Source organism: Phodopus roborovskii, unplaced genomic scaffold (genome assembly GCF_943737965.1).
Source record: "Phodopus roborovskii unplaced genomic scaffold, PHOROB, whole genome shotgun sequence".
Taxonomy (NCBI): Eukaryota; Metazoa; Chordata; class Mammalia; order Rodentia; family Cricetidae; genus Phodopus; species Phodopus roborovskii.
The window spans coordinates 24064752-24088047 of record NW_026126514.1 but is presented as its reverse complement, the minus strand read 5'-3'; the positions used below and the strand labels follow the sequence as shown (position 1 = coordinate 24088047).

General features: G+C 43.4%; 1 protein-coding gene across 1 annotated transcript; it reads right to left on the bottom strand.

Moving 5' to 3' along the window:
- Positions 1–1384: 1384 nt before the first annotated feature.
- Ppp1r36 (protein phosphatase 1 regulatory subunit 36) lies at positions 1385–17789 on the bottom strand. The gene is made up of 11 exons (XM_051196034.1): positions 17714–17789; positions 16186–16250; positions 14535–14621; positions 13247–13344; positions 13078–13144; positions 12249–12347; positions 6313–6447; positions 3406–3448; positions 2921–3099; positions 2488–2676; positions 1385–1634 (listed from the first exon to the last, which is right to left on the bottom strand). The coding sequence occupies exons 1-11, from the start codon at positions 17780–17782 to the stop codon at positions 1451–1453; spliced, it is 1215 nt and encodes a 404-aa protein (XP_051051991.1). The 5' UTR covers positions 17783–17789; the 3' UTR covers positions 1385–1450.
- Between the last annotated feature and the right edge of the window lie 5507 nt (positions 17790–23296).

Below are 23296 nucleotides of genomic sequence, written 5' to 3'. Positions count from 1 at the left end.
TACCTTTGAATGAACAGTCAGCCCACTGCTAAGTCCTTGGTCTCCACTTCACATTTAACATTTCCCGCATGTTCTCCTCTTCAGTTTCCCAGCCCTCATGTCCTCATTCAGCTCTTCTGCATGGAACCCACTTTCTGTTTCTTGAGTTCCTCATAGACCCAGCAAGGCACAGAGCACCGGTCAGGTTATCCACAAGGGACTGCGTAAGATCCAAGGTGATACAGTACTCATTTATCCCAACCATCCTCCAAAGCACTTTAGTGTCTATCTGAAGCAGTTGTTCTGTGGGTCCAGACCCATCTAGGGGTCCAACCAGCCTTTCGCAGGAGTCACCTAAGGCCATCACAGATACTTACAGAGTTACTGTTACAAAGTAGCAACAAAGTAACTTTATGGTTGGGGGGGGTCACTACCACAGGAGGAACTGTATTAAAGGGTGGCAGCATTAGGAAGGTTGAGAACCTCTGGTCTAAAGTATCTTGATGCACTATCACAGTAGGAACACAGCTGGTCATGTTACATGTGCAGTCAGGAAACTGAAAGAGAATTCTGGTGCCCAGCTCTCTCTCCTTTTTTTAAATTTATTTTTATTCATTCATTTGTTTTTATTTTATGCACCAGTGGTTTTCCTGCATGCATCTCTGCACGCCATGTGCTTGCCTGGTACCTGTGGGACCAGAAGAGATTGCCGGGTTCCCCGGACCTGGACTTACAGGTACTTGTGAGCTGCTGTGTCAGTAATTCTGGAACTGAGGCCCGGGCCACGGTGCTACCCACCCTCAGGACTGGTGTTCCATTCTTAGTTATGCCTTTCTGGAAACACCTTCACAGACTTACACAGAGGTGTTTTTCCATGGCTATTCTCAATCTGGTTGACGGTGGTGATGAACCATCCCAACCCCAGGGAGATTGTTTCCCATTTCCTCATTCCTGTGGCTCCTTTTGTGGCATTCTGTCCTGGAACTCTGCCACCTCCTAAATAATTTTCTGAATTTACTTACATTAAGACTCATTTCTGGTTGGGCAGTGGTGGTGCCTCTGTTTCTCTCAAATGCACACATAGCAAATAACTTAAAAGTAAAATATATAAGTATATGTAATTAAAAATTAACATGGTAATAAGGTGAATAGCATCTAAGAAATAATAATCAGGGTAGTCCTCTGGGCTCCACATGCTCACCTGCACACACAAGGGCTCCCTCCTACACACATTAACACACATGTACACAAAGAAAAAAAACTAGTAAAGGTAGGAAAATGTGCTTTTTAAGAGCTTTCTAAAATTCTTTATTAATCAGTTAGTAACTATTAAAAGAACAACCTGAGCCAAGGAATCTTGAATGTTTTAAGCGGTTATTTCATGACAATAAATATTAATCCTACATAGTGTTAAGTCAAAGTAGTTTACTTCAAATATAAGGACCGGAATAAAGAACCAAAACAAACTGGATTATTTAGGGCAGGTGTTTTGCGAAGATAGTGTTGTTATGACCAAGTCCAGTGTGTCCTCAATTGTGTTACTTCTCTCTATTATGGAAGAATTTCTTGCGCTCTGTTTCCCATTTTCTTCTGATTCAAGAGGGAGAAGAGTATGAGGGTTGAACAGATGTCGAGGCTCCCCCAAGATGCCAACTCTGCAAGGAGAATTACTGCTATGGTTAATCCAGTAAATGGGAAGGCCAAAGGCTGTGATTCACAGTTGTGCTTGTGACTGTGATTATCAGTCTGTGATGATCACACAGACAGACAGACAGACAGACAGACTCTCTCTCTCTCTCTCTCTCTCTCTCTCTCTCTCTCTCTCTCTCTCTCTCTCTCGTTAAGACATACAGATACTTTAAAAAGCCAGACCTGTTTCCATACCCATCACTGTGGTCTTACAAACACCAGCCCCTGTAGTATCTTGTTTATACTCTAACAAATAGAGCTTGCCTGAAGATCAGCGGGTGGAGCTAGCCACTAGCTAACCATAGAGATCTGGAGGTCTGTACAGACAGACAGGAAGTCAGATGCTGGGCAAAGAGGAATATAGATGGGAGGAGACAGGAACTTGGTCTCTTTTCAGTCTGAGGATTTCAGAGAGGCACGAGCTCTAGTGGCTGTCTGTTCTTCTCTGGTCCATCAGCTTTCACCCCCAATATCTGACTCCAGACTTTTATTATTAAGACCTATTAGAACCTGTGTTACAAGCCCCAAACTGAATCATAACAAGATTCTCTTCTGGCTCTACCTACATCTCCCCAACATGAATACTTAGAATAGACCTAAGGAGCTGTAAGCAGTCTGGCCCTCATTCCTTCAGGCTACAACTATTTAGAGCCTAGCACAACTTCTAGGATTTTATTTTTTCTAGTTCGGGTGTTCTTCAGTGGGGGAGCTCTGGTCACCGGGTCAGTGGTTGGCATGGGAACAGATGCCTCTGGCCTTCTCAGCTCCACCAGGAGGCACCGCTCACAACTTTCCCGTGACCCTCCTTGGGCTACTTACACTGGCAGGATCATAGACTCCAGACTTGCTCTTTCCTTCTGCGTTCGGGGTGGAAGTTTGATGCCTGCCACATATTTTTTTTCAACGATGTTTTGAGCTTTTTCTCTGAGAGATGGCAGCAGTGTAGACAAGACCGGGGAGCGCATGTCCATGGCCTTTTTAATCGCCGGACGTTTTGCCATCATTTTCCTGTGGGAAGGAGGGGTGACAGTCATGTTACATTGTCCTATTTCTTACAAATGTCCTTGAGCGGAGGAAAGGTCCCATGGCCATAGCTGAGCCAGATGCCACGTGCAAGCTTGTATCCCAGATAAGGTACAAAGATTACAGGTTTGAGGCTACACACACACAACACACACACACACACACACACACACACACACACACACACACACACACACAAAACAGAAAGAAAAAAAATAAGAGGTCGTACCGAAATTGTACCAATGTCATGCGTTTCTTCTCTCCTCCTGATTCTTCATCCTCACGCTTCCTTCGGGGAATGTTGAACATATTGGTACGAAAAAGCCTTCCTACTTCTTCCTCTATCTCTGTCAGGTACTGACGTCGGAAAACAATCCAAGCTATGCATGTACAGAAAGTATAAAAGGACTGAAAGAGAAAACAGAAGAATCACAATGCCCAGAAATGCTATGAAAAACTCCCACTGTCCCCATTAAGTAGGCACAAGCCGGGGTGACCCAACTGCTCAATATCCCTAGAAGCTGTACAGAATTACCTGTGTACTCACATGTATGGGTAGAAAATTGGGTCCAAATTCTAAGGTACAACACACAATATGTTATCATCCTTTTAAAAAAAGGATATCTGTTGAAGACATGTGCCTGCCGAATGGCTACTGGTCATTGTTGTGCGCTGTTTTCAGAGCAAATGAAGTCCCCAAAGCAAGGGGCTTACCTCAAAGAATTTCCAGTCTTTCTGCGTATCTGATATTTTCTCCCTGAAATATAACAAATCACAACTATATGTGATAAGTTCATTGTCCACATAATGTAGGATTCTAACTGGTGGCCCTTTCATGATTTGGATCTGGATGGTCCCGAGACAACAGACTAGGTTGCCAGCTGATGGCACTATCAGGTGTGTGTGTGTGGGGGGGGTGTCAGGTGGAGGAAGTAGGCCTGGGAATGTGCCTTGCCAGGGGCTCTGTCTCTGGGTTCTCCCTCACTGTCCACTTCATAAGCAGCTTTCTTCTATTGTGCCCTCCTGCCATGATGCTCTTCCTTATCACAGGCCAAGGACATGCTAAGAACTTCCCATTGGCTGTGATATTTCATTCTTCTACTGTCTCCTCAAGGGAGTCAGCACTGTGACTTCTATGTTACATCAAGGAAGCTGATGCTGAGATTCAAGTCCAGTTCTCTCTCTGTATTTCCATGATGCTAGCTAGCCGCCTCTCATCTTTCCACTGACGGCTACCCCCAACCCCACAGACTCCTCACATTTTTCTCTTTGCATTTATATTTGGCACTACTTTTTCTGCTGGATAGGCACTGAGGGTGTGTTAAGTACTTCAGATTTGCGTATGTGTGTGTGTTGTTGTAGTTTTTTTTTTTTTTTTTTTTTAAAGAGAGAGACATGAGATGGGAGTTGGTGGCATAGGCCTTCAATTTCAGCACAAAGGAGGAAGAGACAGGCAGCGCTCTGTAGTGAGATATTCACCTTGTGGGCACCTGTGGTGTGGACCACACCCATTGGGGATGGAGACAGGGCCTGAGGTGACCTGGGGGGAACTAAGGCTGAGGAGGGGGCTTGGAGAGCTCTCTTGCTTCCAGCACGGGGACAGGAGCACATTGGGAGGCATCCTTGGGATCAGGAACCTGCTGGTGTTCATCTGTCTATGTTGTGAGTTATTTCTCCATGAATAAACATCTATTCAGCCTATTTGTTTCTCCTGATCCTTAATAAACATCAATAGAGCTCTATGAGTTTGGTCTACAGAGCGAGTTCTGGGATAGCCAAGGCTGCACTGAGAAACCCTGTTTCAAGAAAAATAAGAGAAACCGAAAGAAAACATAAAGTTGGATGATAGGGAGGTAGGAAGGAACTCGAAGGAATTAGAGGAGGGAAAAACATGATCAAAATATATTGTATGAAAAATGTATTCAATAAAAATGTTAACTATTAAAAAATAATTTGTAAAATTATGTTTAAAACAAACACCAATCAATAAAATCCAAGGTTGAAATAAACTACTAGAAAAAATCAACGTCTTATAAACAAAAATGCTGTAATAGAGAAAATGACTAATAAATGGTATTGGAAATGGAACATTAGTAAAGAAAAAGTATCTTAGATTCATAGTTCACCTGAAGCATATGACACATTTCAAATGGATCAAAATGTAGCATTTTTCATGTGAGGTTTTAAAACTAAGAAAGAAAGATAAATAATTTAACCCAGGAAGAACATGTGTGATTAGCAAACAGTATTAGAAATAAGTTGGAAAAATTCACATAAATAAAAATGTGGACCATCTTCCTAACGTATGTAAGTTGCAGTAAACAAGAAATAGAACATATGACCAATGCTTGCTATGGTCATAGTGCTATCTATACATACGCTTTCTAGCTATGCAAATTCCCATTTCTGCCTTGGTAAATTTAAAATGGATGGTAATAGAAGATTATTTTTTTCAAGACAGAGTTCCTCTGGCTATCCTGAAACTTGCCCTGTAGTTGAGGCTGGCCTCAAACTCAGACATCTGCTTACTCTGCCTCCAGAGTACTGGGATGAAAGGCTTGGGCTACCACCAGCCGTCCACAGAGGATTTCTTAACCTTCATGAACTAAGGCTCCTGGCCCCACATGGCTCCACAGGCGGGCTGGGGAAAGCTCTGGAATCTTCTACTTCCTTTGCTTACTTTTTGAGATTGGGGCCATCACTGTGCTACCCAGGGAGGTCTTCAAGTGATCCACTTGCCTCAGCCTCCCAGGGGCTTCATTTTATGGGCATGCATCACTGGCATACCCCGCCTGCTATTAACTGGCAGTATGTAACACGGGCATTTAACAGTTTGCACTTTCTAGTTAAATATGTTCTGGGTAATAAGTCATAAGGAAAGAGCCCCAGTGTAATGTGGATAAAGATGTTCAAAGCAAAAAATATTAGGAAACAAAAAACAAAGCTCAAACCATACATATGTTCACAAAGAATGGTGAATCAAATGGGCCAACACACATGATGGAATTCCTATAACTGCTATTGAGACTACATACAAAGAATATATATGAATAGAGCATATGTGTAAAGAATGGTGGCTTGCATGGGCTCCCACACACAACAGCACACCTCCATCTGCTACTGAGACTGTCTACAAAACAAACAAAAAACAAGTAAAAGGAAGCACACAGGAAAGGCAGTATTTAGGCACTGTCATCCTCAGAGTAAAACAAAACAAAACAAAGCGAAAACATTTTCCCACGATGGTGGTCCTCACAGCTGCGGTTGCTGCAAGAGAAGCAGACACTGCCCGCCTCCCCTCCCCCTCCCCCTCCCCCCCCCCAACACTGGCTATCACATTGTCTCCTCCTGAGACAGCCAAGCAGCCCAGGTCCTCAGCTGCATAAGATTCCACAGAGAGAACAAGTGATGTCATCGCAAGATGGAGCAGTTTATACAATGCCGGCTGAGACTCTGAGATGCGTTCCATACTTACTTGGCTCTCTCAACATGGATATTAGCGCTTGGAACGGATTCTCACCTGAGCCCTGTTAGAGGGATCACTTTCTCGAGGGAACCAGAAATCAAATGGGAAGGTGCTAGGGATGTGCCAGCCTAAGGGTAGCAGAAGCGCATGCGTACTTTCCACAGTTCATGTGATGCTTATCTGCCATGCCCACACCCAGCACGAGGATGCAGTATTTCTGCGCCAGGTACTTCTGTGCATCTTCTAACTTGATCATAACCAGCTCCATCTCTTTTTTCTCTACCAGGCCTCTGCGGGTAGGGAGAGAGACAAGGTGGATTAATTCTGGTGTAAGTCTACATTAATGAGCAATTTTTAAGAAAGAATGTAGGCTATTTTGAAAAAAATAGTAGTGAGTCAACAAACCACTTGCCAATTTGACTTCCTTGAGTTTTGGCATAGAGAAAATCCTCAAAAATTCTCCTTTTCTTTTGGAAAAGACACTTATTTTTTATTCTGTTTGCTTGAGGTTTTTTGCCTGCATGTGTGTGCAGGCAATGTGTAGGTGCCTGGTCACAGCATAGCAGATGAGGGCACTGAACAAGAGATATGGATGGCTGTGAGCCACCATGTGGGAGCTGGGCCTGAAACCTGGACCTCTGGGAAAGCATCCAGTGCTCTTAACTGCCAAGCCATCTCTGAAGCCCCTCAAAGTCTCTTATGGCTATCAACTGCTGAAGTCAGCATCTCAAATTTGGGTGAATGTCGCTTGTATAGATCGATCCCTCATACTCAATGTTCTTTATGTATCCTCAACTATATTCACAGTGAATCCTAATACCTATAGAACTCTCCAGTAACAAATTATCGGCACTGGTTGCTGGGCAGCTGCCTCCTTCCATCCCTGCTATTTCTAAAACACTTGTGGAGACTCCTTGCCACCTCAGTTTTCCCCAAGGCCCTGATGTTGCCATTAAGTTCAGGCATTCCGGGTCTGTATGTGGGTGCTCCCAGTTCTGAGCTCAGCTCTGTTTGGTTGGGAACCATTTCTGCTGGCCAGTACTCGGGATTTTGGCATCAAGTGTGGGAACATCACTTCCCTACAAAAACACAGTCCAGTTCTGATTGAATTGCAAATGAACTTTTTAAAAGACACGAATTCTTATGTTACAGCAGGTCTGAAGTCTGAAGTACTGCACAGCATGGTAGGGAACAGTACTGTTGACAATACTGTCAAGTGTCACTGGAAAGTGAATCAAATGTGCTCTCAATAGTGACAAATGACTGCTCCTTCTGAAGTGAATTACTGCACAAAGACGGGGGGGGGGGGGGGATTGTGGGGAGAGGTGGCGCTCGCTTTTAACCCCAGCACTTAGGAGGCAGAGGCAGGTGGATCTCTGTGTGTTTGAGACCAGCCTGGTTTACAGAGCCAGGGCTACATAGAGAAATCCTGACTTGAAAAACAAAGAACAAACAACAAAACAAAAGAAAACCTGTATGGAGACATGCAGTGAGTGGAGAGGGAGGAGTTTAAGAATAACATGGACATTTAAAAAGCACAACCAATTATCACAGGCAATGGAAGGAAGGCCTGTGAGTCACTGGAGTTAAAACGAGATTCTGGAATAAAGAAAGTGGGCTTCAGCTTTAAGATCCCAGCTGTTATAGAGTCCAAACACACCCTCCATACACAGCCTGCTTGTCACATACCAGAGCCTGCCTCCCAGCTGCCTTCAAGTAGCCCTCACCCTCTTTGGCCAGAGGTGCCACTAGCTAACCCTGTTCTCTTGCTATAGAGACTTAAACAGCCACCAAGGGATGCTTTCCAACATTTAGACAACGGTTCTCAGGTTTTACTCATTATAAAGGAAAACTATCCTGAGGTTCTTGCTTAAAGTACAGAGTTCCCGTGTGACGCCATCTCCAGATTCTGGAGAGAGCTCAGGAAAAGTTAAAACAATCATCCCACAGACTATGAGGCTGGGGACTCACCTAGTAAAATACATAAGGAACCTTAGTAATGGTTTTCAAAATAGCTCAGCAGGTAAGGGTGCTTGCCATTAGACCTGATGACATGACTTCAGTCCCTGGGATCTTACCCAGTGAGAGAACAGACTCCAGCAAATTGTCCTCTGACCTTCACACACACACACACACACACACACACACACACACTAAATAAATGTAACTTTAGAAGATTAATGTAAACAAAAATGAAGCTAGGGCTGGAGAGATGAAGCAGTAGTTAAGAACACCTGTTGCTCTGGCACAGGACCCAGGTTCAGTTCCCTGCACCCACATGGTCCCTGACCTGTAACTCCGATTCCAGAGGATCCGACTTCTCTGGCCTCCAAAAATACCTGCACTCACGTGCACATCCCGACATGCAGACACACACCTACACACAATTAAAACTAATGCATCATTTTAAAGCCCCGTTGAAGTGGAAAGAAGGGGAAAAGCCATGAACCAAAGTCAAAGGAAATATAACCTCAGTACAGACTTCTAGGCAGCGCTGGCTCCTTGCGTCAGAATTTGGTGTTGGATAATCATTCCCCTCCACGGTTTCGCTGTTTTTACTTCTGCAACATGGTCTCAAACATTTGTGTGTGTGTGGGGTGGGGGGGCTCGAGTACCATATAGCCCAGGCTAGACTTGAACTCACTGTGTAGCTGAGGATGTGAACTTCTGATCTTTCTGCCTCTACCTCCCAAGTGCTGAGATCAGAGGCTACACCACCATACCAGGTGTGTGCAGTACTAGGGATCAAACTCAGGGCTCTGTGTATGTTAGGTAAGCTCTCTACCAACTAAGCTGCATCCCCAACCCTTAAACAGTCTTTAGATACACAGTGATTCACCTGAACTGACAAACATGGTCTTCGAAATGCAAATGAAGGGATAGGGATGGAATGCATGTTTGGGACCTTAGATCTGATTCCTAGTAGCACCAAAAATGAAAACTGAGACACTGACAATTTTGTTGAGAGTGGTATATTACATATATTGCTGTTACCACACAATTGACATAATTCTATGAAAAAATTTTGAAAAGAATTTAAAGAGACATGGAAGTGATTATAAATTTTGGGCCCATAAGACCTCTTCTGGAAATTCTTTAAAAAAAACATTATCCAAAATCAGACAGAGAAGTTTTATGAATGAAGATATTCAATTCTGAGCTGAGCATGGTAGCGTATGCCCATAATCCCAGCATTTGGGAAGTCGAGGCCATCCTGGGCTAAATGACTCTCAAAAAAAAAATCTTCAAAAACAGCAAAATTATTATTATTATTATTATTATTCATTGAGATAGGCTATTTCATTATGTAGCCCTGGTTGGCTCAGAACTCATTATGTAGATGAGGCTGACCTCAAATCATAGAGATTCACCTGCCAATGCCTCCCAAGTGCTGGGATCAAAGGCATGTTCCACCATGCCCAGTCTACAATTATCATCTATCTATCAAAGAGACAGGAAAATTTTAAAATAAATAACAAGAGGGATGAAAGCAATACCACTTGTACAGCCAGTTTGTTAGGATCTAAGGGCATGACATTTATTAACTTTGTGGGACTGAAATCAAATATTTCCCTCTGTGCAAATACCCCAACACAATCTATATTTAACTGTTATAAAGAAGTAAACCAAGAGACTCTTGAATATATGAAAATGAAAGGTGATCATGATTTTCATAACCCATTGGTTTCTTTTCCTACACCACTGGGTTCTAGTTACTTCCAGTGCATTTAAAAACTTACCAGAAGACCTTTCTTCTCTGCTGCTTATAAATTAATATATAAAACAAATATCTTTGCTAGATTAGTCATAAGCCTCAGAATTAGAAGGAACCAGAAGACTATAACAAGCCAAAGAGCCATAAAAGCCTTCTGAGTTCAGTTTGGGAATGGGAGGACTCTCCAAGCCTAGTAAGCCACAGTTGGCTTTAGCTTTTGATGCTGCCATAGAAACGCTTCATGCTCTGGCTGCCCTGCTGTGAAATGCCACCCTGAAATAACACTCTGTTGCAAATCATGGTAGCACTACAGGCACAGTAGTGTCTGATCTGGTTCCTTACAAAACTGCTATTCAGGGACACCTATCAGGTCACAAAATGTTTCTCCAACTGCTTGATCAGATACAAGAGTTCTATATTTTAAAAACGTTCTGTAGCAACAAAATAATGGCTCTCCCCAGCATTCCTAACAGCTAAATCATTGAGTTGGTTCCACACATACAGGGTGGGGTGGGGGTGGAGGACAGCCTGGGCACTTGGAAAGTTCCACAGTTTGTGAAAGGTCACCAAGCCTGGGAGGCATTGTTGTGTTCAGGACTCCAAGTTCCCAGATTTTGGCTCTGGTATTTATCTCTAGGCAACTAGGCACAGTCAAGTTTTCTACAGACAGGTTAAGAAAATGTGTCGATTTTCCTTTGATAGAGAATGCTTTATTTTCTACTTTATAAAACACCTTACTTTTTGTTATTAGACACTCACACACCTTTTAACATGAATTTTGTAAGCACAAAAACCAAGAGAGTAGCTGGGTGGCGGTGGCCCACACCAGTACTCAGGAGACAGAGACAAGTGGATCTCTGTGAGTTCAAGGCCAGCCTGGCCTAAAGAGGGAGTTTCAGGATAGCTAGGACTGTTACACAGAGAAACCCTGTCTCTAAACAAACCAACAAAGCACATGAGAAGAGAAAGCAGAGGGGTAGGGAGGGGAGTATTGCATGGCTCTGTACTGATATCACTAGCTGTAAGTGCCTTCTTAGTGCTTAGAGTGGTTCATCTGAATTGAAATGCTATAAACATAAGGGGCTGGAGAGATGATTTAGTGGTTAAGAGAACCAGCTGCTCTTCCAGAGGACCCAGGTTCAATCTCCAGCACCCACATATCAGCTCACATCTGTCTGTAACTACAGTTCCAGGGGATCTGACATCCTCACACAGATATATATGCAGGAAAAACACTGATGCACATAAAAATAAACAAATGAATAAATAAGGGACACCAGATTCTGAAGATTATAGAAAAAGTGATAATAACATCCTAAGGGGCTGGGGAGACAGTTTAGTAGGTGACATGGTTGCTGCTCAGGCTTAAGGACCGTACTTCAGATCCCCAACACCCAAGTGAAAACTGACATGGCAGCAGGCATCTCTGACCTCAGCTCTAAGGGGAAATGAAACAGGCAAATCCCTGGGGTGCTCAAGCCAGCTAGCCTAGCTGAAAAACAGCAAGGCCCTGTCTCAAAACACCAGGGAGTGTCGGAGGAAGACACTGACATAGCCCTCAGGCCTCCACATGCTCATATGTGGATGAGAATGCTACGTCCCACGTTGCAAACACATGCATATACCACATGCATACACATACATATATATGACATGCACACACATGCATATAATGTATACACACACAAAGGAAAGAATGCAACCTTTTAGAAGAAAGAATCATTTTAAAATATTAACATCCTAGTATTGACTACATATCACCATTGTAATATTTTTAAGTCATTAGGTTGGATAAAACAACATTTTAAATTTACATTACCATATTTCTCTATTTTTAAAAAATATTTTTTGTTTCACATGTATTGGCGTTTTGCTTGCACGTATGTCTGCAGGAGCATGTCAGATCTCTTGGAACTAGGGTTGCAGACAGTTATGAGCTGCCATATGGCTGTTGGGAATGGAACCTGAGTTTTGTGGAAAAGAAGCCAGTGCTCTTAACTGCTGAGCTATCTCTCCAGCCTCTCCTTTTTATATTTTTAGGACACATTATTAGATGTTTTTTCCCAAGACAGGGCTTCTTTGTGTAACAAATGGCCCTGGCTACTTGCTGTGTAGACCAGGCTGACCTCAAACTCACAGAGATGCACCTGACTCTGCCTGTGGCTTTCATTATATCTCATCATTGAGCAGTGTCGATCTGGGCTTGTTAGAATTCCTGTGTGAATTGCTCAGTGAGCTTTGAAACAGAGCAAGTCCTCCCATGAGAAAACCGTCTTCCTAGACCAGAGTGACTTAAGAGATGCCGTCACCCCTTCATCCTAGACAACAGCACCGACAGTAATAAAAACTCTCAAGCATTCATAAAATCTTACTCACACCATGTAGCTTTGGGGTTTCTTTTCCATTGAGATTTTCTCCAAGTAATAAGACAGATAGTACAACAGGGCCATAAGGAAGCTGTCAAGATTCTTATTTCTACAGGGAAATTTTGAGGTAAAAGAGAAAAAAGAAATCAATACTCCCGATTTCAAACATTAGGTTACCCGTGAAAAACAATGGGGACACAGTGTGAGAGTAAATAGAAATATATGGTTCCAAACCTACCACACAGTTAACTTACTATTTAAAATAATTCTACCCTTTGTGATGAAGATGGAAAAAGCATCGGAAAAAGACTTATTTCTGCGAAGTCAGATACCAAAGTATTAACGTATTATTTTTTTTCACTTCACAAATATTTGCTCTGTTGGTAATAATACTTCCATTGTTTGTAAAAATGGACAGAGCTGAGCATGGTGGTTCACACCCGTGATCCCAGCAATCGGGAAGATTTTAAGTCCTAGGTCAGCCTGGGCTACCAAACATAACTAACAGGAAAACTCCTAACTCCTCTGCAGCATGGCCCCATCTCAAAATACAAACAAGAGCACAGAAACACGTGAAGCAAAGTTCTCTTCTCCCATTCTTTCGCCTATGTGCAATTTGCTCTTACCCCTTGCTCCAGGACTTTAGAGCACCTGTGACTTGGGGCCCCTGTGACCTCAGATGTCTCACCCACACTGTCTAGTCTAGTCTCTGAAGGGATGGCTTGCACAGAGACACCATGTTATCTTCTGAGAAACCCATTGCTGCCCCCTAGGTCTGTTTCACTTATTTCCCCTTCCAAGAGAAGGGGGAAAGGTGTGTGCTGTCTCATCAGCTTTACCTCATGAACGTTGTGAAAGAACAGACCCGCTGCATTTCAGTGTCTTGGAGGGAAAGCAAGGCAACGACTGGAAGGAGAGAAGGAAGCAGTTAGTTAAATAGAGGCAAGGCGTGGCACCGGGAGCTGGGGGCTGTCAATCACGTGGAGTGGGAGGAAGAAAGGGGCTCACACTTGACATCATCCAGCGTGACATAGCCCTGCTGACTTCGTTTGTCCAAGGCTTTCACTGACTTTTCATCCCTCGAGGCAAATCTTTTATCTGTCAACCTGTTTGGGAATATAATAGTCTCAGGTGGTGGTTTTGTTGTTTTAAGATTTATTTTTATTTTATATGTATGGATGGGTGTTTTGCCTGCTTTTAAGTCTGTGTACCACATTCATGCAGTGCTCTCGGAGGCCAGAAGGGGGTGTTGGATTCCCCCAAGTGGAATTACAGTCCCTTGTGAGCCACGCTTCTGGTTCTTTCAGTCAAATCTGTGTCAGATCTTAGAGGAACAGCAAGCAGCCAGTTCCCTTAACCTCTAAGCCACTGCCCTAGCCCTCAGAGAGTTTTTTTTGTTTTTTTTTTTAAAGGTTTATTCATTTATTATGCATACAACGTTCTGTCTGCCTGCATCCCTACAGGCCAGAAGAGGGCACCAGATCTCATTACAAATGGTTGTGAACCACCATGTGGTTGCTGGGAATTGAACTCAAGATCTCTGAAAGAGCCGCCAGTGCGCTTAACCTCTGAGCCATCTCTCCAGCCCTTCAGAGAGTATTTTAAAGAATTTAGTTTTATCTAGTATGTCCTGAGATGCACGAGGAACTTGCTTGTAAAGTAATGAGAGCTTGGATGTCATGCATGGGTGCCATTTAATGCAGTATTGTGTCACAGTACACTTGATCATTGTATTTATTACAGGAGTAGAAGCATGTGTACTGATATAAAATGTAAACCAAATAGATTATTTTTGCTGATTTTTTTTTTCAAGACAGGGTTTCTTTGTGTAGCCCTGGCTGTCCTGGAACTCACTTGGTAGACCAGGCTGGCCTCCACCTTAGAGATCCACCTGCCTCTGCGTTTTGAGTGCTGGGGTTAAAGGCCTGCATGCTCAGCTTTCAAAAAGGTCCTTTAAATCCCTTAATGGGTTGAGCATGTAGTTCAGTGGTAGGATGTTTGCTAGAATGTGTGAGGCTTTTATCCCCAGCACTTGGAAGAATGGATGTTAGAATGGATATAAATGAAAATCTGGTGTCACTAGTATTTTCAGACTAATAAAAAACTATAACTGTAACAAGTTTGAAATGCACTAATAGCCACATTATCAAAGGAATGAATGCCTAGGGGCTGCTTCTAACTCCTGCTGTAGAGACACTGCCTGTGTTTCCCTTGATGGATATTTGCATGGCAACCTAGGAAAGCAGGACCAGTATCTCTTTGAGTTTGTATAGACAAGCAAATCTGCTGGAGCCACCTTTCTGAAGCTGGACCGTCCGTTTCAGCGAAGTGAACTGCCTTCCCTTTCTTGCCTTTCTCCTTGAGCTCTATTGTAGGCGTGAAACTGCAATGAGAAGGAGATGATTAGGGACCTTTTCCCAGAGAAAGCTGATCCTATGGGGCCATAGCTCACGTAGTCCGAAGATTGGTATGTATTAGCAGTGTTCAACTCCCGAGATGTATGAACACATGGGGCCACTAGCAAGAGGAAGATTAATACCTCCAACTCACAGCAGCTTCTAGGATGTCATCATGCACAAAAAAACTTCTGTCTGAACGTCTTGTAGTACTGTCACACAAAGGAAGCTCATGAATGTAGAGGGCTTTCAAAGTTTATTGAGTACTTGTGACAGGCCAGGGACTTTCAGGGACCATCTCATCCTCATAACCACTTTATGAGAAAAATATTACTGCCATCATTTTCACACCTAAGAAGAAGTGAAGCTTAGAGATTATAGGCATGGGCAGGAGGCAGAGCAGATCTCAGGATCATTGCTCTGTGAAGGTTCCAGCACTTGGACTGTTTGTGGTGGTGGCGTGGGGGAGGGGTGAAAAAGAAAGAGACCCCCATTGGGAAGAGGGTCAAAGAGATTGGGGGGGGAGGGAGTGTGTGTGTGTGTGTGTGTGTGTGTAAATGCTTGCTGGAATCTAATGGTAGAATGCTTGCCTGACATGTGCAAGGCCCTGGGCTCAAGCTCCAGTACTGTATGACAAAATTAAAACAGAAACTTGATTTTGACCCTAATGTGGTCTTGGAATTATCTGACAAGACATCTAATGTCTTTATATTTTTATAATTTAAGTACAAACTACATGTGGCTAGCCAACTCTTTTCTTGACCTCCAGCCTCACCTGGTCAACATTCTAACAGACGTTTTCACGGAAGCCTGTCATAGCAACCTTAAACAGCACACTGTTTTCCTGTGTGTTCAGGAATAGCAATGCCACCCAGTTACCTGGGGAGCAATGTAGCCGCCTACTCCTCTTTCTTCCTTCACATTTGGGTATTACAGCTTGTTGATTTTATCCAAACATCGTGCTTAATGCTGTCCACTCCCCCCTCTCTCAGCATAGTTAATTCTGACTCTGCTTTTCACTTGTATCCCGGTCTACAATTCCCTTTCCCTGCCCTTTCATTTGGTCCCCAGTTAACAGATAGTTAACAGAACATGGTTAATAAACATTTGTTAAACACTTATTTTGTTGGCTACAGAGCTAGGTCCAGGACAGCCAGCCAGGGCTGTACACATTTTAAAAAAAGAAATGGAAAGAAGAAAACAATGTCATTAAAGGCTGGTCAGCAAAATCATTTTCAGACGATGGAATTTAATTTTAGTTTTTTGTTTTTGTTTTCTTCGAGACAGGGGTTTCTCTGTGGCTTTGGAAGCTGTCCTGGAACTAGACCAGGCTAGCCTCGAATTCACAGAGATCCACCTGCCTCTGCCGCAGGAGTACTGGGATTAAAGGCATGTGTCACCACCGCCCAGCTAATTTTAGTTTATAGACTTCTCTGTATGGCTTATTATCGATCCCCTCATCTCCCACCCCCACCCCAGCACATATAACAGTGATAAAAAAAAATGTCTTAAATCTTTTTTTTTTTTTTTTTTTTTTTGGTTACGCTTTACCTTCTAAATTCCAGAGTTTTGGTTTCATCTTTCCAGTACCACATCCCCAATCGTAATCCACATTGCTGTAAAACGAAATGATTGCATCAGCTATAAATTCACTTTACAACCCACATGTCCCCATAAAACCTTTCATTCCTCCTGCTAGTTCCTTAAATCTACCTAATTAATCTCATTGAAGCTGACCTTGAGTTCCTTTTCTTTCCTTTTTTGTTTTGTTTGTTGAAACAGGGTTTCTCTGTGTAGTCCTGGCTGTCCTGAAGCTCAATCTGTAGACAAGGTTAGCCTCATATACAGAGATCTGCCTGCCTCTGCGAGAATTACAGGCCTGAGCCACCAGCACCAGGTGAACCTTTAATTCTTATCCTCCTGTCTCTACCTCTTCCCTGGGATTACAGGCATGCACTCTTACACCCGGTTTACGTGGTGCTGGGGATCAGCATCCGAAACAGGGGTGGGTGCATGCTAGGTAAGGACTCATACGAGTGACATCCAGCCTTTGCTTTAATTTTATTTTGTGTATAAGGGTGTTTTGCTTGTGTGCCTGTCTGTACACCTCCCGTGTGTAATGCTGGAAGAGATCATAAGAGGGCATCGGATCTCCTGGAGTTGGAGTTACCAAAAGTCACAGCAGATTTGTGGTTGCTGGAAATTGACTGTGGCTCCTGTGGAAGAGCAGGGCTCTTAACGACTAAACCATCCCTTCATCCTTCTGTTTTCACTTGGTTTCATTCTTCTTGTTTCAATAAGGAAACGATGAGAGGATGAAAGAAGTAAAGTAGGAGAACGGGAAAGCAGAAGATGGGGAGGGAGAAGGAGGAAAGAACTTTAGCTCAAGGCTAGTCACAACCATTCAGAGGATGCCATAGAGCAACCTTTAATCTAGGCCCTCAAGTTAAACTCCTCAAAAAAAGAAAAAGAAAGGAACAGTCAATCAGGCGGTGGAGGCGGCGCCTTTAATTCCTGCAGAGGCAGAGGCAGATCTCTGAGTTCAAGGCCAGCCTGGTCTATACAGAGTGAGTTCTAGGACAGCCAGGGCTACGGAGAAACTTTAAGGAGGAGGAGGGGCTCTAACGTTGTCTCTGACCTTCAGGGACAGAATTTTGCACAGTAGCTGGGGACAAACAACCAGCCTTTGCCCTTCCTGGGTCCGGAGCTGGTCTGCTTCTCCAGCAGTAAGACTACCTATCTCACAACATAACAGAGAGGAATGGACTTTCATAATAATCTACACATCTGTGTGGGGAGCCAGACAGAATTCCATTCCGACAACACACCTCTCTACTTTTGTGTTTGGAGGCAAATATGCCCCACGTTCTTGGGAACCGTGGGCACAAGATGAAGGCGACGACCCGCCTGTGGAGGAGCCCGAGCACGAGCACAGGACAAGCGCCACCCCAGCCTCCCCATCGAAAGCCGCTGGGCACCCACGGTGCCTGCCACACAGCCCGCCACACCGAGGGCAGGTCCCGGTCAGCACTGCCCGCCTGTCACTGGCCCTGAGAAAGTGCGACCAGGCTGCACTTACGTCCAGCGGGGTAGAGGATTGCCCGTCGTACTGCTTCCTCCTGGAGTAAAACTCCGGCACGGAGACCATGGTCTCACCCTGAGACGGCCAGCCGTCGCCTGGGATACGGCCACGCCGCGGCCCTGCAGGCGTCCGAGAGGCGGGGTTTCCGCCGGATCGAAGTCCAGGAGCGTTCTGACACCTCCCCATCCCCCACCCCAGCTCCGATCCTGCCAGGACTTGACACTGGTGCCCCCATGAAACCATCACCCCAAGCTTTAATTGGAATAACTCGGTACACTCCTATAGTAAAGACCTGTTCCAAACTGCCACGGCTAGCTCAGTGAAGCTGAAACACTGTTGGACCTAGGCTGCTTTAAAGAGTTCGTTTAGTGGAAGGGATTATGGGCACGGAAATAAAATATTCCGAGCAGTTCTTTTGTTAACTAGTGAAACCTGGTTTTAACCCACTTCTGAAAATACCCAAATCAGAGGTCATAGACATTTTGGGGTACCAGCCTGTGTGAGTAAGTTAGCGTTACTGTTGCTCTGAAGAAGCACCATGACCAAAGCAATTTGGGGAGGAAAGGATTTATTCAGTTTTCCCTTTCCCATCACAATTCATTAGCAAAAGAAGTCAGAACAGGAACTCAAGCAGGGCTGGAATCCGGAGGCTGGAGCTGATGCTGAGGCCATGAGGGATGCTGCTTACTGGCTTGTTCCTCATGGCTTGCTCAGCCTGGGTTCTAAAAGTAGAAACAATGCTAGATGAAGAGGCTGGCAATTGGGGATGCCTAATGAGTCTGCTTTTATATCCACAGAGCTGAATGGGTATGAGATGCACAGTAAATAGCCAAGTATATACTATACGCCCATAAACTTTACAATTACAGTAACTTGCATGTCACTGCCTGTCTGACCTAGTCTCCTGGTTTTCCAGTCACTGGTTATGGTGATCTAAAACTGTAATCAATACATTCCTGTCCTATTTACTGGAGTCAGTTTTACTTGTTGATCCAATTAATTTAAATGCATGGAAACTTATGTGGACACCTCCAGTGCTAGTTTGAGGCCAAGGGTCAAGCAGGCTTACTTACTGTAAAGGAAAGAGAATATAATATCCCAGATGCCAAGAATTATCTAACTACCAGTATCTATAATTTGGAGTGGAGTGAACCAGGAGGAGATAAAATTCCCAAAAAGACTAAGACCAAGGTATCTAGTTATTCCACAGTCAGTAGAGAATGTAATAATAACCCTGGGGATGGAGAGATGACTCAGCAGTTAAGAGCACTGGCTTTTCCAGAGAACTCAGGTTCAATTCCCACCACCCATATGGCAGTTCACAACTGTCTAACTCCAGGTCTAAGGTGTTCAGGCATCCTCTGGACATACATGCATGCAAACATACATGTAGGCAAAACACCAATGCATATAAAATAAATTAATAAATCTTTTTTTTTTAAAGAGAGAAACCCAAAGGGGGGAAAAATCATGTTGTTGACTTAGTACATGCTAAAAAAAATATCTAAAAGAAAAAAACAACCCTCTCAGATAGCTCACTAAATGCATTAGGTGCTAACAGAACACCATCTCTAAGTTTAGTCTAAAGTGAAAGGAAGTTCCTGAGAAATTAAAATATTATTTAAAATTAAGATGCATAGCCAGGCATGGTGGTGCACGACCATAATCCCAGCATTCTGGAGGTGAGGTGGAGGCAGGTGGATCTCTGTGAGTTCAAGGCCAGCCTGGTCTACAATGCAAGTTCCAGAACAGCCAGAACTATTACACAGAGAAACCCAGTCTCAAAAACAAAAACAAAACAAAACAAAATAAAGCTGTATAGCCAGGCATGGTGGTGCATGCCTGTAATCCCAGCACTCAGGAGGCAGAGGTAACAGGATCTCTCTGAGCTCAAGGCCAGCATGGTCTACAGAGCAAGCTCCAAGACAGGCTCCAAAGCTACACAGAGAAACTCTGTTTTGAAAATCAAAAACAAAACAAACAAATAACCTGGTCTCCAGTTTCAGGGATCAAACTTCCTCTTCTGACCTCTGAGAGCATCAGATACAGACATGATGTACATACATAAGTGCTTACAGAAAACTCATAATACATACTTTTTAAAAAAAATTCAAAAAGCAGCTAAGAGCATGTAACACAGAACAAAGTGTCTTGTCTCAGAATCTTAGACCTGGCATTAACTGGTTATTAATATATACTTGTGCTGGCCATGGCAACACAGACCTTTAGTCCCAACACTTAGGAGGCAGAGGCAGGCAGATGGATGTGAATTCCAGGCCAACCTGGTCTGCATTGTGAGTTCCAGGACAGCCAGTACTGTCCCACTAAACCAGAAATGCATATATTCTAGAAATATTTATATTACAAGAGTCATAACAAGAATAAAACTGGCGGGGTGGTGAGTTTGAGGCCAACCTGATCTACAAAGTAAGTTCCAGAATGGCCAAGGCTACACAGAGAAACTCTGTCTTGAAAACAATAAGCAAAACCAAAAGAATAAAACTGGATTTTTTTTTAAAGTCTTTTTTTATTATTTTATTTTTATTTATTTATTTATTTTTTTATATTCCAATTCTAGTTCCCCCTCTGTCCCCTCCTCTCACTCCCCCCACTTGCCCACAACCCCACCTCCCATCTGCTCCACAAAGAGGGTAAGGCCTCCCCTAAGGAGTCTACCAAGTATCTCATCATCTCCTTGAGCCAGGACCAAGGCACCTCTCCACCCCACACCCCTGTGTCCAGGCTGGGCAAGGTATCTCTCCACATAGAATGAGCTCTGCTAAGTCAGTTTGTGCCTTAGTGTTAGGTCTGGGATCCACTGCCAGAGGCCTCATATGTTGTCCCAGGCACACCATTGTCACCTATATTAAGGGAGTCTAGTTTGGTCGTATGCAGGTTCCCCATTTGTCAGACCAGAGTCAGTGATCTCTCACTAGCTCGGGTCAGCTGATTCCATGGGTTTCCCCATCATGGTCTTGACTTCTTTACTGTAATTTTATTCAGGAATAAAACTTTGTATATGATTTCTAAATGAGAAATCTTTAATGCCTATTTATGCACTAAGCATATAGAAGCAATTGAACATTCCCACACATTTGGTTTATTTATTTTTTCTTTTTTTTGAGACAGGGTTTCTCTATATAATAGCCCAGGCTGTCCTGTAACTCTGCAGTCTATGCTGGCCTCTCAAGAGACCCACCTGCCTCTGCCTCCCGAGTGCTGGGATTAAAGATGTGCACCACCACTGCCTGGCTTTTGTTTGTTTGTTTGTTTGTTCTTTTTTCCCCAATTTTTTTACATTTTACCACTGCCTGGGGCTTTAAGTTTCATTTTTAATTGTGTGTTGTGTGTGTTTATACGCACATGAATACAAAGGTCTACCTATGGTGGTTAGAGGTGTCAGATCCCCTGGAGCTGAGGTTACATGCCTTTGTAATCCACCTGATGTGGATGCTGGAAATTGAACTCAGGTCCTCAGGAAGGGCATATGCTCTTACCTACTGAGCCATTTCTCTAGCCCCTCCTACTCTTTTGTTTTGGATTCTCAAGACAGGGATTTTCTGTGTAGCCTTGGCTGTCCTGTAACTCTGTAGACTAGGCTGGCCCTTTATTCTTTTTTTAGGTAGGGTTTATCTGTGTAACTTTGGAACCTATCCTGACACTCGCTCTGTAGACCAGGCTGGCCTGGAACTCAGAGCTCCACCTGACTCTGTCTCCTGAGTACTGGGATTAAAGGCGTGCGTCACCACTGCCTGTCCTTGCCCTTTATTCTTATTTCTTAATTCTAACATACATATTCCTTTAGCAATGGTCTTGACATATGGCTATGAGATTAAATCTTTACTCACAATCATATGTGTACATGTGTGCATGTGTGTTATAATTAACCAAGGACAATTTGTGTGAATTTGTTCTCTCCTGTGATGCAGGGCCTGAGGGTGCAACTCAGGTGGTCAAGGTTTTAATTTCCAGTATCCCAAGTCAAAGGGAGTATGGTTTACAACACAACTTCTGCATCCTACAGTTTAAAGTGGGAATGTCTTATGTGCCTGTCCACTTAGCTTCATAGAAGCTCTTTTGATCTCATCCAGATATTCAGAGTGTAAGAATGACAGCTAAGGGCTGGGGGTATAGCTCAGTTGTAGAGTATTTCTGCCTAGCATGCACAGAGCCCTGGGGTAGATCCTCAGCACAATTAAAAAAAACAAAGTGAGGGCCTGTGTGATGGCTCAGGGGGTAACAGTGCTGTTTGACAGGCCAATCCCCAGGACTCCCATGGTGGAAGGGGAACTCCCTCAAGTAGTCTTCTGACCCCACGTGTGTACACCGCAGGAAAGCAAACACACACTCACATAATACAATCGTCATTTTGAAAAAGAAGACCGAGGCTGGAGAGATGGCTCTTAAGCACTTGCTGCTATGGTGGAAGATCCAGGTTCAACACCCGGTACCAACATGGCAGCTCACATGTGTGTGCGAGGGCAGTTCCAGATCTGATGCCCTCTTCTAGCCTCAGTGGCTACCAGACACGCACAGTGTACAGACAAATGCAGGCAAAATACACACATACAATTTTTTTAAACATAAAAAAATTCAATGATCAATAATTCTCAAAAAAAAAAAAAAACCCAAACCCTCTTCACCTTAAGCCTCTATTGCACATTGAATGTGTGATATATTAAAAATCCTATTATGTAAAGTTTTATGTAAGTAACAATATCTCCTAAGGTACTTACAAGTTTTAATGCCTTTTCATTACACATACAAAACTCTGAAAGAAATTGAAAGTTGAGACTGTTTCCAAATGTCATCTAAAACACTATTATATATTATTTTGACAGATTATCATTTATCACCTCAAAAGAAACAAAATAATCAGACATTCAGATACAAATGTGCCTGTTTTTATAAATTGCCTTTTAGCCCTCAGCCCTCTTTTTGTAAACATATTGCATCTGTTTTAGTCACCTCAGCCACTACTTGAAAGTTCATATGATGTTAATTATTCCTCCAACTGTAATTTAACCCCTCCGAAGAGCAAGCCTTGTTTCCACTGTTACTTGACCAGGGCTAGCTTAACATGTGATCAGGAGTTCCCGGGTGTTCTTGAGTTACCAGTTTCAATTAACTCTTGGAAACACAAAATGTCTATTTTTAGTGGCATTATCTTGGTAATATTCAAATCTAGGTAAATTTGAGAAGATAGAATTACAGATTTAAAAGGCTAGTTCACTTTTCAAAGTTACAGTAAATGAGGTCGCTAGAACACCAAGGCTAGCATAATAGCAAGTGGCCGCAGGTCAGCCCACAGTAGCATTGGTCGTTGAGATGATGAAGTGAGGCCTGAAGTCTGTTACAGCAACTTGCCTGTGTAGAAAGGCCTTATCATTTGAAATTAGAGCAGGGACATATTCACCAGAAGTCTGGGGACACTGAGTGCTCAGCTAGTACCAACAAGGTGCTGAGTTCAATATCACCTTCTGGTCCCCCACTCCCTAGGACAGGAAAATAAACACAAACACCGTTGAATTAATAGAGGACTAATAAAAGAGTAATAATGAGTATTGTCCTGGAAAAACT